This window comes from Danio aesculapii, chromosome 4, assembly GCF_903798145.1.
Source record: "Danio aesculapii chromosome 4, fDanAes4.1, whole genome shotgun sequence".
NCBI classification, from domain to species: domain Eukaryota; kingdom Metazoa; phylum Chordata; class Actinopteri; order Cypriniformes; family Danionidae; genus Danio; species Danio aesculapii.
Window position 1 is genome coordinate 43,171,029 of NC_079438.1, and position 18,872 is coordinate 43,189,900.

At 37.7% G+C, this 18,872-nt stretch overlaps 1 protein-coding gene across 3 annotated transcripts in view; it reads left to right on the forward strand.

Moving 5' to 3' along the window:
• The first annotated feature begins 267 nt into the window (after window positions 1-267).
• The window catches only part of atp2b1a (ATPase plasma membrane Ca2+ transporting 1a), a 45,288-nt gene continuing 26,683 nt past the window's right edge, over window positions 268-18,872 (forward strand). For 2 of the 3 annotated variants that reach the window (XM_056455749.1, XM_056455750.1), the window contains exons 1-2: window positions 269-374; window positions 12,762-13,193. In XM_056455749.1, coding sequence (XP_056311724.1) covers window positions 13,001-13,193 — 193 coding nt within the window. In that variant the 5' untranslated portion in view covers window positions 269-374; window positions 12,762-13,000. Of the gene's footprint in view, window positions 375-12,761; window positions 13,194-18,872 lie in introns of all 3 variants that reach the window. The other variant, XM_056455751.1, reaches the window with a different exon arrangement.

An 18,872-nucleotide genomic window follows, 5' to 3' on the forward strand; every position in this document is an offset into this window, starting at 1 on the left:
GTCCGTGACTGTGGGCGGGGCTAAAAACGCCGGCTCGTGCTGAAAGCGTGCTGTTTATGGAGTTAAAATAAACAACGAGCCTCAACAAGTTATTTTACACTTAACCGCTCTCAGGCACACATTTATAAATTATGTTAATACGAGCGAACATTGCACAGAAGGTGTGTCTAATGTGATTGACATCTCGTCCCCGCCAATGAGAATCGTCCGGCATGTCAATGGGCGTCGTCCTGACGTGCATCACATGTCTCGGCCGACGCGGGGCTGTGGGAGGGCTTTCTCTGCAGATTGGAGGAGCTCGATAGACGGCAGAGTGAGTCTGAGGGAGACCGAGAGAGAGAGGGGGATCTCTGAGGCACCGCTCGGAGAGCATTGTGAGTGTAATTTCATCATTTCTCGCATGCATGCTTGTGCTCCTGCCGCATTTGAAATGCACCATTTTTTATGTCGCTTCCTCTCTGCCGACCGATCTTCATTCACCGTATTGACCGTTAGCCTGCGTTATTATCAGCTAGCCAAATTGGCTAGGCAACTCCTGCTAGTTGGTAGCAGGCAAAGAAAGGGGCAAGAAGGCAACCAGGCTGCTGTGCATTTTTAACCCACACCTGCCTTTTGTCGCTGCAGGGGAGGGGGTGTGTGGAAAATCAGCGGGCGTTTAATGTATCGCACCATGTCGAGACGCAGGGAGGATGTGTAACGTTAGTGCACGCTGAAAAGTTGCTTTTGACGCGTGAAAATGTGTTCGGCTGCGCGTTTCTATAGCCGCGATCGCGCGATATATTTGAGAAATACCCCTATTCAAATTGACATGCGTGATGTTTAACGTTATTCAAACCATGTAAATGGGAGCGTGTATGTGTTTTTGACCGGTTACTCCACACAGGGTGACCCTAATGTTATTTTAACCGCCGTTCGTTTTTTTTTTAAAGCCGTCAAATAAAAGGATCACGCTGTGACTCTACTGAACCGTTAACTGTTAATGCGGTAAGAGTGCTAACTCAATATAAAGTACGATCTGTATTATTTTATTGTGTTTTAAACGAGTGTTTGTTTGTTTTTACACGGGCGATTAATGACAGTTCGCTCATGCGAAAGACTGTCAAACGAGCTAACGTTCAGCGACCGTCTCTGTCCCTGGCTTTTGACATTAACGTTAGCCAGCATGGTGATTTTAGGGTTTTACCAGAAAAGAAAATGAGCATTTGAAATGCGACGGAAAGTTGGAGAGCGCCTCAGTTTCAGGAAAGATGAGATGCTAGTCTGGTGTCATTACCAAGATTAAAACAGTACTGCCTTTTTGACAGGATGACTTGTGTTGAGACCGCTAGCAGGCTAAAGCCAAACGCGAGGACGCTTCAGCTGTCAACTTGCCTTTCGAGCCGTCTACCTGCTTGTCAGTTATCGCGTTTTCATTTTGTATTTTAAAACAACCCTCACTTAAAAGTGCTCATAAAAGTCACTTTATTCATAGTGTTGCTCCAAACCCGTGAGATTTCCTCGATAAGAGATGTTAGTCGTAATGATTACCTATTAACTTTAATTGTTTGGGGACAAATGCAGCGGTAACTGGCTGTCGATAAGTTTCATGACCAAAGCAAGGCGTGTAACAGCATTAAACGGAGTGAATGATTTTTCGTTTTGAGCGAACTGTCCCTTTAAGCTTGGCGCATTCGTGTCAACAGTTGTAGTATACAGTCCTAATTCCTCCTGTCATGTGTGACTGGGCATGGAGACTGGAACAAGCGCTGTGCGACACGTCAAATTTGCAAGGATCGTATTTGAAGGAGCAGATGTGCAAAACACAATGTACCCAACCTAATCGGCTGACTTATTGTGTATACTGTCTGCCTAATGTGTTGAGATTAAATATGCCACCTAGAATTTCTAGATAGACCCCGGTGTGCGTTTAAATGGCGTGTCTGGTCTGTTGCTCCTTGGCGTACATCATTCCCTGCCCTGTTGCTTCTTTTGCACAAGCTTTTATAGCTCCTGATAATACCTCTCTGTACGACAGCTATGCCGAATTTGACCTTGAGTCTACATATTCAGCTTTCTCCAACTCAAATCATAAGTGCACTTTGTGTTCGCTTCACTTAAATGCTGGACTTCAAATCCTGAGGATTTTGTTGCAGTGTTTCAGAGCATCAAACTAGCTTAGTTAAGAAATGATAGTGTTTTCTAAATTACTCTATATGAAGGAAATATGAATTGACCTCATTGACACTTCAGATTTTTAATGATTTACCCTCAACATTAAATAAACTAACCTTTGACTGTGTTGATTGAGCTTCAGAGGCCTTTGGACTGTCTTATGCACAGGCCCAGTTGCATTGATTTAATATCTTATTTTTATGCCCTAGATGTTACTATATGAAATGAGATATTCTTATTCCTATCATAGCTTTGGTAGAAACAGTGTGTTTAAATGATGATTATGAAGAATCTTATTATCATGCACGCATTTTAGAAAATATGATCATTGGCTTATTAGTATATATTATTGATTTAATTGCACATTTTGAGTGTAGGCAACTTAACGTGTTCCAATCAGGCTAATTACTGTTAACTAAAACCACCACTGTTAACTGAAACAAAGCCAGGCTGCGCTTACTTTGCGCTTATTTTGTTGGAATGTGGAAGTTTGAATACCATTAGACAAGGATGAATCTTAAGTTATTTATCAAAAAACGAACTGAAAAATCAAATTTAACTTTGAATATATTTTTGTGTGAATTTTATTTATTTCTATCCAATATATTTGTCTAAGTAACGTTTTATTGTAATGCAAATTAGTTTTTAATCATGCAATATTTTATGTATATCCATTTTGCCACGAAATAAATAAATAATACATAAATTAAGTGAAACAAAAAAGTGTACAGCTGAAATAATTTAGGAATAAATGCCAACTGGAGAAAAAATATGGGAAAAAAGTGAAACTTCCAAAATATTTCTCATTTACTTTAACTTAAAACAAACATAACTGAAATTAACCTAAAAAAAATAAATAAATATATATATATATATATATATATATATATATATATATATATATATATATATATATATATATATATATATATATATATATATATATATATAAAAACTAATAAAATGACTTTAAAATTTAAATGAAAACTAATTCAAACTATTAGTACAATTTACAAAAGTTCCTCAAGATATAACACTGGTTCCCAGTAGGCTTTAGTCTCTTTTCTATATCGCCTTTTCTAAGGCCAGGTGATTCCAACTAAATGGTGTGGTAAAATGTGCACGCTTTCTACAATGCATTCTGTAATGTTATATTACGTCAATTAAGTACATGCGAATGTGTTCCATACTGACTGGAATGGAAAGATGGTAACTTAGCCCCTCTCTCTAGTATTGTTTATGTAAGAGGCCACTGCCTTGGTGTCACATTAATTTGAGGTGACATTCAACCCCTCATAAGCTATTATAAACAGCTAAAAATAGAGTGCTCCTCTATTAAGTACGTTTAAATAACGTTGCTATTTAATTACTGTATAGCGTCATGCTTTATGCTTTAATCCGACATCGATGACAGAGATAAAATAGGCTTCTTAGGGGCAAATGAGTTTTCTGTTTGCACCCTAAATGAGCTTTGTAAATAAGAGCGATGCACACATTTTCTTTGACCTCGGATATAAATGATCACCTTAAAGCCCCGATGGCTTGCTGTTCAGGCTTTGTTCTCATTAAAAAAACGATATGCAATCAAACGTATTGTGTTTTGATGCATTCCACGGCAAACGGTTGAAATAGACAGAATGTGAAAGCAGTGCTCTTTGACTACTGCTTACAGGTGCTGTCTTTATAAAGTGTGCATCTAAATATAAAGCACACAAACAGAACTTTTAGTCATGTCACTCAAGCACACATCCGTTCACCCAAGTGTGTTAAGCAAATATAAATTCTGAAGCCTCATCGTGGCCATTATCCCATCAGGTTTAAATGGTTGGAGTCATGTCTGATTTACTGTGCAGTGTCAGACATGGAGGCAGGGGTCGGAGCAAATGGTTGGCTTGTGTGCTGTGAATGGCACCCGTAACAATCACCCTAAAGGTTCCTGTTCTTCAAAATCACTTTTTTTTTTTTAATATGCTGTTTTTGGTTGTGGTGAGAACATGATCACGTTGTACTTTTTAAGTGTGTCGCTCTTTGCATTTTTAATATTTTCCTATTGTACTCTTCTCACAAAACGGAGGAAATCTATTTTAATGTCTATTATCGGTTATATAAGTTCTGTGTTTTCTATCTGAATTAATTTTTGTAAAGATTTATGTACATTGTTATAATAATAATAATAATAATAATAATAATAAACTGTTTTCTTCTCCAAAAACTCCATTTTCAACTCCACTTTTTCTCCATTTTCTCTGTGTTTCTTGCTTGATTTTAATTTATTTGGATTCTGTCATTTATGATTTAGTATGAAACTTAATTTCTAAACTGTTAAGTGAACTGCAACCCGAAACCTATTTCTTGTTCTCACATTTGTGCAAATTTAAGTTACGTTAAATGTGATTTAGTGCTCTAATTTCTTCTTTCCTTGCTTAGAACAGAAGTAAAAAGGAGAGCAACGTCTAGATGTAATCCGCACTGCTGAGAATACAGTGTAGATGAGTTTATAAATGTTTTGCATGCTTTCAATAAGATAATACATGTTAAACGACAGTGGTGAGAAAATTGCAGTCAAGAAAGCATCTGATTGCACAAAATCTAAATTTCGGCTTAGTATCAACAGATGAGGTAAATAAAATTATGCTGTTATGATCGTTTAAATAGACTGTAAATATATATATTTTTGACAATCGACCCGGGCCATTCAGTTATTTTCATTTGAGGCCTGGGTTATCAAATTTGTTGTGACCCAGGGTTAGGTGGCTGTCTTGATGTGTTCCCTGAGGGCATATAAAAGGACAAATGAACTGATACTGCAAATAATTGTAGTATATATTAAATATTAAAATGCATATTCAGCGGTAAATTATACTGATTTCTAATACTTTTTATATTATGGCTAAATTAAAACCGTTTAACAGTGTGACCACAGGTAAACCATGCATGTCTCCTTACTGCCCTGGTTCAATGTAGGTTAACTGTGATTATGGTTAGGGTTTCTATGAAGCTTCGTCTGTTACTAAAAACAATAAATCTGGTAAATGCTATGTAGAAAGATGCAAACCAATAGAAACAATCATCATGAGAAACACTTTTTTTTTCAACAAAAGATAAATGTATTTTTCTTTTTCACTCCCTGTATAAGCATTGCATGAAAAACACCAATAACATGGCATTTCTGCTAAAAACCCTCTGTAGTGGTCATACTGAGGTGGTCTTTGTTACTGGGATTTTCATTTAGAACAGATCCAGAGAGTCACTGAAAAAAATCTTGAAAATTGTGCATTGTGTACTGCTGCTCCCTATACACACAGTATACACAATTACCAGTGTGAAAGCAAGCAAGCACTCGATATGCATATATGCAGTCCCTTTAAGGTCCCCTTTTTGTTGTCATGAGGCCTGTAATTTTTTCAGCCACCCTGAGCTTAGAGTAATTATGATTAAGTATTTGAAATTATTCACTCAGACATTTATAGTTGAACAGTCTTTATGGAAGTGTTTTGGATACTTGGTTCATTAGATTGTTTGCCTATTCAGTTAGTTAGTTTGCCTATTCCGTTATTTATTTGCTTCTCAATCTGTAAATAATCAAATTTTATTTACTTGTAGAGTCCATTTAAAATATCATCATCACATTACTTACCTGAGTGGGAAATCTGTTAACCTTTGATATAATTCATCAGAGCATTAACCAAAGTTAAGCAATAGCTTAGCTCTTAAGTGAAATTAATACCAAGGAGGGAAAACCATTTTAATATTGTCCGGAGACATATTGACAGTATCTAGTGATTCAACCTAAAGGGGGGCTACAATAAAATGATTTGGACAAAAACACATTTGCAGCCAATCTGCAGTAAGGGGTGGGTCTGTTAACCACAGTGGCGATTTCTAAAAGGGGTAAGGTCTTGTGGATTATGGAAATGTTTGTTTTGGTTCCTGTCAAAATCAACACCTTTTGGCAAAATTCGCACTTTTATTGCCCACTTTCACAGAGTAGTACGGTATTGATCTTATTCTGAAATGCAGAGTTGTGCTCGGTTTTGCAATTGTTTTAGAACTTTCAATTCAGACGCCCATGGCAGAACTGACTAGGAATAATAAATGACAGAAAACGGTCAAACTACGTGCTCTACAAACAAGTGCATTCATGACTATACCTAAAAAGTAGAATAACACAATAATACAATATCGGTTTTCAACATCAACCAGCATAATGAGCTGTTTTTGACGACTAGAAATCGATGAAAGTGAATGAGACCATAAGTCTCGAACCGAAAAGATTCCAATGGCTTCAAGGTAAACCACGGTTTGGAAAAGTTGAGGTTTTAAAACCACCAAAGTTTTCTGGTACCATTTCTAAAGTATATGGAAGTTGTTTTTTAACATGTTTTTCACAACTATTGTATTTAGGTTTTTAGGGCAACAGTATCTCCAGCAAAAAATAAACCTCTACAACAAAAGCTACTGGTCCAAAATATTTAAAATGTTTCTTAAAATAAAATATATTGTGTTCAATGAAGGAAAATAAGTAGTTTTTTACCTAGACATTTAAAAATAACTTATTTTGGAGCAGTAATCACAATACTGTAAATATTTTTATCCAAGGTTATCATACTCTCAGAATCTTACCGGCCCATGCCTAGTGCCCACTCGTACATGAAGAATAAGGTCAATAGTCCACATTTGTTTCCATTTCCACTGTCAAAAGTACCAAAATAGTGAACTGCCCCACACCATTATTTTGTCACCCTTTCCTAAGGGAGCCTGGCACAACAGTACTGTACCCAAAAGGATGGAGCTAGACTCGCTGCTGAACGCTAATGCTTTACGGAGAATCGTCACTATCTCATAATGCACCAGCACAAAGGAACGATAGCACGGGAAACCATTTTTAAATACACAGCCGAAGCACGATATTGTAATTAGGGTTGGTTTACCGGTACAATGGTAGTATCGCGATACTATGGCTCAAAAATACCAATGGTGCCACTATAGTTTTTAAACGGTAGTATCGTCATTAATGGTTTATCTACAATAGATAATGTTGCATGTGGAAAGCCACAAAAATGCTCAAGTTTGCACAAGAATAGACCATTATACTAATAGTCTGTTGAGCCCTTTGCAAATCTGTAGAATTTGCGCCTTTTATGGTAGCCTATTGCACGTTTTCTAACGCTTCAGTTTGAACGCACATCTGAATCGGTTCACTTTTGTTCCTGTTATTATGATTTATTAGCGACCGTGAAAATCTCTTTAAAAGAACAACTCACAAAGTGACATTTTGAATTACTTTGGATTAACCGAAAAGACCAAAAAAATGGATGAAAAACCCCAAATAGCAACAAGAAAAATTGAAATAATTTTTGTCCACTTCGTATAGCCTAATTTTGTTGAAAAAATGCTCTTTTGTAACAGAATTTTATTATATAATTTGTATCTTTATTTAATGGGGTTTTTTTTGGTCAGTTGTCTACAAAATAAACAAAAAAAAGGATAGATTTTAGGTGAAGTGAGGTGCAAATAATACCTTTTGGTCTAAAGGGAATTATGAATCACATTTAAGTAGGCTTATTATAACATAAAATATAGTAATTCTGACAATTTTCTTTATAATTTATGAGTTACAGTATCGCAATATTACTTGGTATCGTGATACTTCAGATGGTACAGTATCGTAAGTTGAATTAATGGTATCGCCACAACCCTAATTGTAATAATACAAATACGTCAAATGTCATCTGTCAAATGCAACTTTTTGGCATACACCACACCTACCAAGCAAGGGGACTATTGTCAGAGGAAATGCAAGAGCCTTATCAGGATGACCTGTATCGAACCATACTGACCCGTACCACTCATTTGAAATGAGGCATTAGTCTCACAATGCTTATGAGCTGTTTTGTTGGAAGGTGTCAGTCAGGTTGTTCTTGAGGAGTTGCGCTTTGTGTACTTGAGTGGGTGGCAGGCTGCAGTGAGTTGGCAGGATCAGTGTTTGAGGGTATTCTAGAAGTGCCCAGTCGGTGGTGTGAAGTGGCCTTAAGTGCACTGAGCCATGTAGCATGAGTAAGGCGGGGCGTCTCCGCATTGTACCCTCCACATAGAATTGGCCTGACCCATTTCAGCAACAGCCAGCGAGGGGGGATGGGGAGTGGGCAGTCTGAGGCTGCTAAAAATACCCCATTACCAAACAGCTCCACTGCAGAGGGATCCCTGGAATCGCTGTCCTTGACTATCACGAAGTTGGCTTGTACAGTGTAGGGTCTCCAATTGCCAACCAAGACCGAGAGGGTTTCCTTTGATTTTCTTGGAGCGTCTGCTTTCGGATGCATTGCATTTGGTTGTACTTGCTTGTGAACATACTATTTGTTCACAGGAGGTACATAGACAAGTGTATATAGTTTTGAGGGAGGATATAACCGTGTTTACATGCATGAAAGCATATAGTACCTTAATACCATCAAAAAAGCTCATAAGTGTATACGCAGTCCTCAAACTAAGACTATTCTCTAGCTTTGTATAGTAAGGGTTAAACATTACTGTTGCTCAACCATACTGTGGTAGCTGTTTGTTTGAAGATCCAATCACAATGATTTTCCACTGTTGTGACATGTGACCTGGCTTTGCAACCTGAAACTGTCACGGCACAGCAAAGGTTTGGCACTTTCCTCATCGTGGCCCAACAGTCACTCGTAGATGACAACTGAGGGTAGAAAAGTTTGACTAACATGCTCAAAACATGCACTTTTTATGGTGTTCTTTATTTCTGAATTGGTAGAAAGTGCCTTGGTGTTGAAATATGTAATGTGACTGCTTGAGATGACTGTCATTTCAGGAAGTTCTGTGGTAACTCGTCATCGTTTCTCGCATACACGTTCTAGGACCAGTTGCTCACTGAAAGGAACATGTTTCTGTTGCAGTGCGAAGATGCTGGGTGTTTCCCTTTTCACTTGCAGTTTTAATAACAGATAAAACTGAGCTTGTTGATTTTTGACACGCTTCGACTTTATTTGCTAAGGGTAATTGTGCTTTTTACTGCGTCTTTTTTTTGGTCACAGCTTCATAAAATAAAAACAAGGCCAGAGTTTCAGCTCCCGAGAGAGTAACTGAATATTTCTCTCTTTAATTTCTCTTCTACGTTCATGACATGGGCTGTGAGAGAAGTTGATTGCCCAGTTGGTAGCCTGTTAGAGAGCAGCATGCTGTTTCTTGCTCTGCATGTACTGCTGCAAGTAAATCAGACCTGGAGGGCTACTACGCTTTATTTATTTATTTACTTCTGCTTACAGGGAAAGTCATTCTCAACAGCAGTAGCTTCTCATCTTTATGGTTTGAATTTGATCAATTGATCTCGTCCTTCTGACGTGGTTTATAAATTGATTGTAATTCTATTAGCATCTTCCCGATGAAATCAAAGATGATAAAGCTCTATCCGATGGCCACATGGACAATGGGGTTTGTTTAATAACGGATTGTAAGGTGATCTGACTGTATTTGTCTTGATTGGATTGCTTTTTAGTTAGTCATGTTAGCCATTGATCAGAAATGTTGTTTGAATGGCCAGTGGGATTAAGTTGTGAAGTTGAAGAGTGTGTCACTTCAAAGGCGTGTTATAATAGATATGGAACTTTCTCTTCTGTTTGTGTACATGAAAATATGGAACATTGTAGATGAACTTTGTCAAAGCAGTCCAAGGTCTCGCTGGGTGTATTTACACTTTTATCACTTCATGCGCAGTTATTTCATTTACATCAGGGTCAGAAGTTTTCCATTAAGGGGTCATATTTACTATACATTTCCACTTTTTATATTAAATAGCTTGTGTGGCTGGTATGGGACTTCTTATGTATGATATATTTTGCTGCTGCTACTTTAAGACTGATGTGTATCCCATTTGTTTGAAATATTTTCCAAATGTTTACTTAAAGGCATAGTTCACCCAAAACTGGAAATTCTGTCATTTAGGTCCAATCCCAATTCTATTTTTGTACCCCTTCCCCTTGGCCCTTGAAGCAGAGTGTGAAGGGCTTAAAATTTTACCCTTAAGAAATGGGACAGCACTACAACACCTGCACACATTATCATATGTCATCACAATCTCTTGCTTCATATAAGATTGACAATCGTGACTGTTGTAGTTATTCCAGTTGCATTATTTTTTGGTATTTATCTTCAGGAAATCACTGTTGGCATATATTATGTTATCATAACGATCTAATGTGGCAATAAGATCATAACTGTACTGTGTATTTACACTGTGGCCATATTCATCTATGAAAACAACGTTAACGTTATGCCAGACGCTGTGAAAAGGTCATTGCCAGCCACTACAATTTTCTGACAGGGTATTCAAGTGTCAAATGTGAAAGTATGTTGTGGGACTGCTATACAGTTATTATTAGGGATTATAGATAGCGAAATTTTAGTAATAATTTGTAATAATGTCAAGAAAATACTAATTTGTGCATCTCCTTACTTCGTGTGCAGCCATGCTGCCATTGTAGATGGTGTATTCTGGGAAATTTTTGGACTCCATGGTTTCGATTGTGGTCCTGAAAAAGTTTCAAGAAGTATCTAGCCCTTCCCCTTAGCCCTACACCGTTAAGCTAAAGAGAATTGGGACACCCTAGCCCTTTACGTGTACGTGCAAAACAAGAGGTAAGGGGAAGGGCTAAGGCAGGGGTCGGGAACTGTTTTTCAGCAACGAGCCATTTCTGATTTTTTTGGCAAATGTATTTTTTAAAGAGCCATTGGGTTATATATTTATTACTGCTATAAAGCATATAGCAGGTTTGTCCACAACGCCGCACATGCACATTGGTCAAAACCTCCTTTTATTTTTAACTGTGTTCTTATTCATTTTGCTGTGAAAAATTACAATAAAAGGGATTTGTATACGTGTTTTCAATAGAAAACTAATTTCTAGTGTCGGTAATAATTTATTTGTAATTATTTGTAATTTGTAAAATATTATTGAAGGGAGACTGGAGAGAGCTGGAGAGCCACATATTTTTGGTCAAAGAGCCACATGTGGCTCACGAGCCATAGGTTCCTTACCACTGGGCCAAGGGGTAGAATTGGGATTGGTCTTACTAAACCTTTACTTGTTCAAAGCTGGAAACCTAAAACCATTGACTTCCATTGTATTGGATTTTCCTACTATGCAAGTCAGTGGTTAAAGTTTTTTAGTGTTCATCACAAAAGGAAACCGATAAAGGTTTGAAAATGCTTGAGAGTGAGTAGGTAAAATTTCATTTTTGGATGTACAGTCCGCTATGTTATAATCAACTTGTGTTATAAATAGGCATGGGACGATAAGCAGTTTCAAGGTTTACTGCAATTTGGAAAAGTCAAGGTTTTAAAACTGCAAAAATTTTCTGTTATACTGTTCCTAAGGGGTTTTTAATGTAATTTTTTTTACAAAATGTCTTGTAAAAATCAGCTTTTGAAACTAACAAAAAGAGCAGAAGTCAATGATTTATTTTAAATATTTAGCCTGACATGTTTACTGTATCAAAATATTATAAATGTTTCCTAAAATAGAATGTATTGTGTTCAATAGGAGGAAAATTAATTTTGTTTTTCTTACCCAGACATTTAAAATGAACTTTCTTTAGAGCAGAAATCACAATACTGTGGAATTATGATTTTTTATCCAAGGTTATCATATCGTCAGAATCTTATATGGCCCATGCCTACTTCTAAATGACAAGATGGATATCATTTTGCATGTATTTGTCTATTCAAATGCAAGAACTTAATTCAGTATTGCAAGCAGATACAGATTTGTGTCATTTCTACTTTGAATGAGCTCCTGAAAAGATGTGCCAATGGTAAACTTTAGTGACCACTCAAAAGTGATCAGATCCAGCAAATGACAAATCTGCCAAATTCGGTCAACCGTTACTGTCATAATGTGCTGATGTAAAGCCATTTGCGCATTGGGAGAAGCAAAGACACAGTGCGCTGAATCACTCTTTCACAGAGAGCTTTCAGATGACTGATTTGATGCAGGGATATATTTCCTCTTTCAGCCTCCATGCTATAGCTTATTAAATTACAGATTAAATAAATGATTTGCATTTCATTTGGTTGATGCTTTTATCGAGTGGAATGTACATATCATTTAATGACTGTATTTGATCAGTTTATGCATTCCTTGGGAATCAAACCCATAGCCTTTGCTTTGCTATAGACTATATAAGTATAGTTTGGAGAATGGTGCTGCATTCAAGCAACAAAATCTGTATGTTATTCCATGAGTTTCTAAATTCAAAATATTTTCATGCGAGTTGGAACAGCCATGTATAATGTTGGGGGGGAAAGACTATTTTGTCTCTCACATAGTTAAGATAGCAGGTCAGTTCCCACGCTACTTCTCAAAAAAGCCCACATAGTTCAGCCTGTAAAAGTGGGTAGCATGTCACCTTGAAACTCAGCCAGGGAGTTTGTTCCTACTCTTTTTCAGGCATGATGGAGAAGCTTCTAAGCTAAAGGTGTTTTATTAATGTCTAGTTTTAAAATCGACACGCACAACTCCGCTCTTCAGTTCTGTTTTGAATTTATAAACACACATTTAGTAGTATTTCTAGTAATCACGTGTTCTTCTTTGGTTGCAGGTCTCCTTGGGCTGATTGTGTATGGTTTTATTCACAATGAAAGCAACGGCATAGGCAAAAGAGGGAATGGCTTGTGAATTGTCCCAGTCCTGCCACCTGCAGTCGGACATCCTCCTCCTCCGCCTCTGAAGGACATCAGTTGTTTATGGGAACTACTGGCATTGGTCTCCTGAGGATATAGCTCTCCCTTTGGGACGCCATTTTTCCACCCTCGCTGAGACACGGTGTGGTCGGGAGACATGGCTAACAACTCATACAGCGGGGTGAAGAACTCTGTGGCAGAGCCCAATCACAATGGAGAGTTTGGCTGCTCGCTTAAAGAGCTGCGCTCTCTTATGGAACTGCGAGGGGCTGAAGGATTACAAAAAATCCAGGAAACGTATGCGGACGTTAATGGACTTTGCAACAGACTGAAAACATCGGCAGTAGATGGTACATAATCATTATCTTTCACTTTGCTTTGCAGAAACAAAATATCCAGGAGGTATTGTGAAGGATGGAAACACTTTTGGATGTTTTTTTTTATTGCTTCATCTCACTCTAAACACATAGGTCTTAGCAGTAGCGAGCAGGTCAGTTACACTTGACTGAAATCTTGCCGCATTTTAGTGCATCCACAGTCTGTTGGGAGGCTCGCTGCTGTTGTTTCATTACTGCTCGGCCAGCGTCTTATACAACGTCTGATTGAGATGTAGATAGTTTTTCTCCACTAAACAGGAAGATCTGGCATAGATACGACCCTAAATATAGCCTTCACACATTCTGTGTGTTTGACATTTCAAATGAGGCATTAATGTCAAATATAAATGCGTTCTCCATCCCATCAACTAGTCTGTGGGACTTGTTACTTTCATAATAGCGTATTTGCTCACACACGTTTTATTTAGCCATCTCTTTATTCGGCTGAAAAATCTAATAGGAAAAAACAAATTACAAACACTTGCTCTAAGGTGTATTTTAGGTTTGACAGCAAAATGCCTGCTGTTAGATAGCACTTAATTAAATCTGAATTCGTAACATTTACAATTATGGATATATCAGTAATATAACAGCATGGAAGTTTTTTAAATTGCACAAGCAATCTGTCAAAGCACCTGATGCCCCGCTTGCAGCCATATGCTTTTGTGTTTGACACATTTAATATTAAATTCTTCCATAATTTGAACAACTTGCAATGTGAAAGTACGAAAAAGTTCTCTGTGCATCAATAGCTATGTTTCCATCTTGGATATGCGCATACATTTTGCGCATAAAAACGACAAGACTTGCTTACTTTTTAAAAATGCATGCGCATAACTGAGTAGGATAAACTTTATTCGATAAAAAAAGATGCACCAAAGCTGCAGTTTTCAAGTGACCCATTTCCGAATTTTTTATTTTATTTTTTTTCTCTCCCATGTGGCATAGATTGGATATGCCTCATGTACGTGTAAGCAGGAGCAAATCACATGGATTTTGATTTACTCAAATCAGATTCAGGCCATGTGGAAATTTATCCGATGTGAATCGAATCTGTGTTCTCGTGTCTGCAGTGTAAGCAGGTAGATCGGATTTTCACCTGTCAATGCGAGTCACGCATCATTAAAAGCCATAGCGAGTGATGTCAAGTCTGACGGATTCATTTCAGAACAGACTTCAGCCGAGTCCAAAACCTTAAATCTCAAACACGAGGACTAAAACAGCTTATATTGTCATATAGCACAGGTATTTAAGCATGTAAACGAGAGCGAGAGAGAGCGCTATGTCCGCCGCGTAACTAATATAGAACTAGTGCATACACTAGTGGATAAATCACGCCATGGACATTACATTAAGATGCCTAAAGGTTTAAAAAAAAAAGCTTATATATCAAAAGAAGATGGCGAAATGAGAACCTTTCTGTCATAAACTATAGTAAAACAGCTTGTCAAAAGCAGCGAACAGATTATAAACAGGAATAGAGGAAAAAAAACACTCTTTAATTATCAGCTGTTAGTCAGAGCCCGCTCTCTTTTTTTTTCCTGGTCATTGCGCCTTTGCCGTGTGCTGTGTAAATGCAGACGATTGAATACAAGTCCCTTTTAAAAGATGATGTAAGCAGGTCATCAAAAAAATCGGATACAGTCACAAAATCGGAATTGACCATCAAGATCTCCAGTGTAAATGCAGCCAAAAACAACAATGGAAACACTTTTACCAAACAAATTCCAGCATATGCGCATTAAAAAATGTTATAAGAGGTCATGTTATGATAAAAATGTGTGTGAATAGACAAACCAGCATGCTGACCGCATTATAAAACATCTGAAATGTTGGTTATTCTAAAACGCTGTAATCATTTCGGTATTATTGTTATTTTATTATTAATGACCTCCAGAACTGTCAAGAGCGTCGCCTGCGCACTTCGTCTCGTGGCTTTAAACATTTTTGCGTTTGTCTTCTGAGATGCAAATAAGTTATTAAATAAAGAAAAGATTCAAGCAGCTTCTCCTACCGCGGAAAATTCCGTTTTTACTGTTAATATTTGGTGCCAGTTAATCAGAAAGTGACGGTTTTGTTCTCTTTGTCCCCGTTTACACTGCCAGTTAATTGTGACCCAATTCCTATTTTTTCTCAAATGTGACAGAGAACGGATCTGTTCTATGACCGTGTAAACACGAAAAAACGCATGAATTCGGATATTCAGAGATCAGTTTCAGGCCTCCTTCATATGAGTAAATAAATCCGATATAAATTGCATATGTGACTCATGTAAACAGGCAGATCGGATTTAGAGGCATTACATTTTGTACGTCATTAAACTTGCGACAATGTGGTACTTTTTCGCGGTTTAATGATGTGGAAGGAAGAGGGTGTGTGGAGACGCCGACGCAGTAAACAACAACAGAGGAAAGTGATTAGTCGCCACTACTTGCTCCCACCAGACCTGAGATCTCTCTCGTACCCACAAATTCCTCGGAATGGTGGAGGACACCATATATAAACCATAGGTGCAAGCTGCGATGACAGCGCTTTCCCTTTGCCTCAAAATCATTTTAAAGTTGGGCGAACTTCGCATATTTAGCAGAGCTAAAGGCAAGACAATTTCTTCCATCGTGGCTAGTGTGGTGCAGATGCTAGAACTCGCATGTGCGACATCGTAAATTGTATGGCAAATGTAAACACATAAATCGGATATGGGTCACGATTAAAAGAACGTGTAAATGGACTGGCAAAATAAAAATCTGATATAGGCAACGAATTGAAATTGGGCATCAAGACCTGACAGTGTAAACGGGGCCTTTGACTTGTTGGATGGAAACGTTGCTTTATCCACACTTCTTTTATGCAAAATTCTAGTTTTGCTATTAAATTTGATCACATTTTTGGATGGAAACATAGCTAATGCTCAGCAGTGAAACACCCCTATTGTCATAGTCAATTTTGCTACACTTTATTGATTCTCTTTTGAAAGGGCTGTGCGCAGGTATGTTTTCTTTAAGGTATAGAAAAGTGCCGAGTCAGTGTGCAGCCCACAGCTGCAGCTGCATTGGTTTATTACCTCTCTGCAGACATTAGGTTTAATCGCTGGCATGACCTTGATTGAACTCTTGGGGGAAGGGATTTTCAGTTTGATCCCAGATTAAAACGGCACCATGTCCGTAGCAGTTCTCTGCTGGATGTTTTGAGATGTGCTTGAGCACGCAGGGGTCGCAGACCCATATTTCATTGTCGGGTGCAGGTTTTTTAGCCACTTTTTCCATGAGAATACTTCACTTGTCTCTTAAGCATGCAGTCTTGATCGGCAGTACTGCGTTTGTTATTGAAAGTCAAAATATAGCACACGTTCCTGATTGAGAGCTCCTAAGGGATCTGCCCTCTCCGGTATTACTGCCTTGACCCTTAATTAGTTTTGCTCCTCCGTTGAAGAAAATGTTGAAAATAGGGTTTTATGGGTCGTTGCTAGGATGTTCTGGCTGGTTACGGTTCAGCTATTCTGGTAGATGCTGCTTGTGTCTGCTTTTTGTTCTTTCTTAAGTAAATCAATAGACCATTTTGGCTCATTTTATACTGTGATCTATTTATTGGGATTTGAAGTATCAATCATGTACAGAATAGTTTAGTATGAACATTAATAATGGTATTAGTGTTAATCTGCATCAAACATCTCTGACACTTGGCATTATGAGTAAAATGTCTGGCAGAGCAGTGAATTCAATCTTTCAGTCTTAATAATGAGTTAATTCGACATGTCTATGTTTGGATGCTTGTATGTGGTGCCACCTGCCCCGTCCTAACCTCACAAGGTCTGACTTTTATTAGCAGGCGATGAAATACTGAGCGATTGAAACAAAGGCTTACTGTGCTGTCTGCAGCCTAGAGTTATACCTTTTGTCGTGGTGCCGGTGGAAACTAAAGCGTCATTGAAAATGTATATTTCAACTCCAGCTTAAATAATGGGGTCACGCTGATAGCGTCGATACGACTCCTTAAAAAAGCATGTTTTGTTTCTCTGAACAGAACGTCTGAATCTTGGCCCATGCTGCGCCCAAGCTTTGTATACCATGTGAATCGTGCATTAGTCATCGAAGAATAGTCTATGAATTTCCCCTCTGGATATTATATTCAGTGTGCGGGGTGATGGAGCCTGTCGCTTAGCCATTCTTGCTACACGGCTAACTGAGATCGGAGCCCCACAGCGAAGCGCTAGTTTAGCTCTGGCCTGTTCCCTCTGCTTCACAATGGCACGCTGGCAGGCAGCCCTGCTGTTATGACACGTTTTACAGCTTAATCAGATCACTCAGCTTTGCCATAGGAAATTAAGCAGTCATTCAAGATTACAAGAGCTTTGACAATTGAAAAGGGATTTCTAATTAGTAAGTAGGCCATTTCTCAATTTCGGAGCAAAGCCACCACTAATCTTTTTACTCTTTCGAATTTAACTCGTTTTTTTTTTTTTTTGTTTTGTTTTTAACAGCTCTTTTTGTCGTCGTTTGAAATTGTGACGTTCTTCTTTTCGACTGCGATTTGGATGGACATTCAAAGCTTTTGTATTGCACAGGCACATGTGTAGACAAAAGACAGTACTTCTGAAAATGAAAGGCTAGAGCTAAAAATGAGGTTTAATGGATATGATTTATAATTCAAAGTGCTACTTTATTCATCATGACCTAGCTTCTCAAAGACCCCCAGCTGACAAGCCTTACTGGGGTGGTAAGTGTTGAAAATTAGTGTTTAATTGGCTATTTTTGTTAAGATAAGTCTGGACAGTAAGTCACACTATAATTTCAAGCTAAAATGTAGTCCTTATTAGGGATGCTCATTTCGGTCAATTTTGACAACCGCAGCTTGTTAACCGAATATTAACGTCAGATTAATATTAATTTATTATTTAATTTAAACATCATTGACGTGTCTATTTTGTGTCTGACACATTAAATATTGCATTTTAAAATACTGATTTATTCTAACGTAAAATGTTTAGTGCGCAATACACTCGCGGTCATTAGTAAACCATTCAAAAGATGCGCTCTCAACCCAAAAAAAAGTGTGTTCACTGTGATCAGCCCTTTATGTAGCCAAACTTTAAAAATATATAATATTTTTTAATCATTTAACTGATACCGTTAATCGGTTAAAAACGCACCCTTTCGGTTTAACAGTTAATCGATTATTTTGAGCATCCCTAGTCATGATTTATACATTTACTTGATTTACTTTGATGCAAAGTAATGCATCATAGGCTGCTGGTTGCGTATTTTGTTTCGCCCACTCCATAATAAATCCTTTTTAAAGTTGAACAATATTCAAAACAGGATTTAAATATTCAAAATATTGGTTTAATACTTTTTTAAATTCCAAATTATGATGGCTTTTACAATGCGTATTATAAATGTCAAGCCTAAACAAAATGATCTGAAGTGAAACTAAAACTCAGTCTAAATTAGGGCTGCAATATTAATCGGAAAAAGATCACGATCTCGATTCGACCCTAAACGATCTTAATTCAGCTTTTCTACGATTCAGCCATTTATATTTTCAAAGTCAGGAGAGATGTGTAAAGGTGGTCTCAAGTCTTCACATTGTTTTATATGGACACCTTCAAACGTCATTAAAAGTGTCACATACTGTATTTATAAGGTTTAATTTACC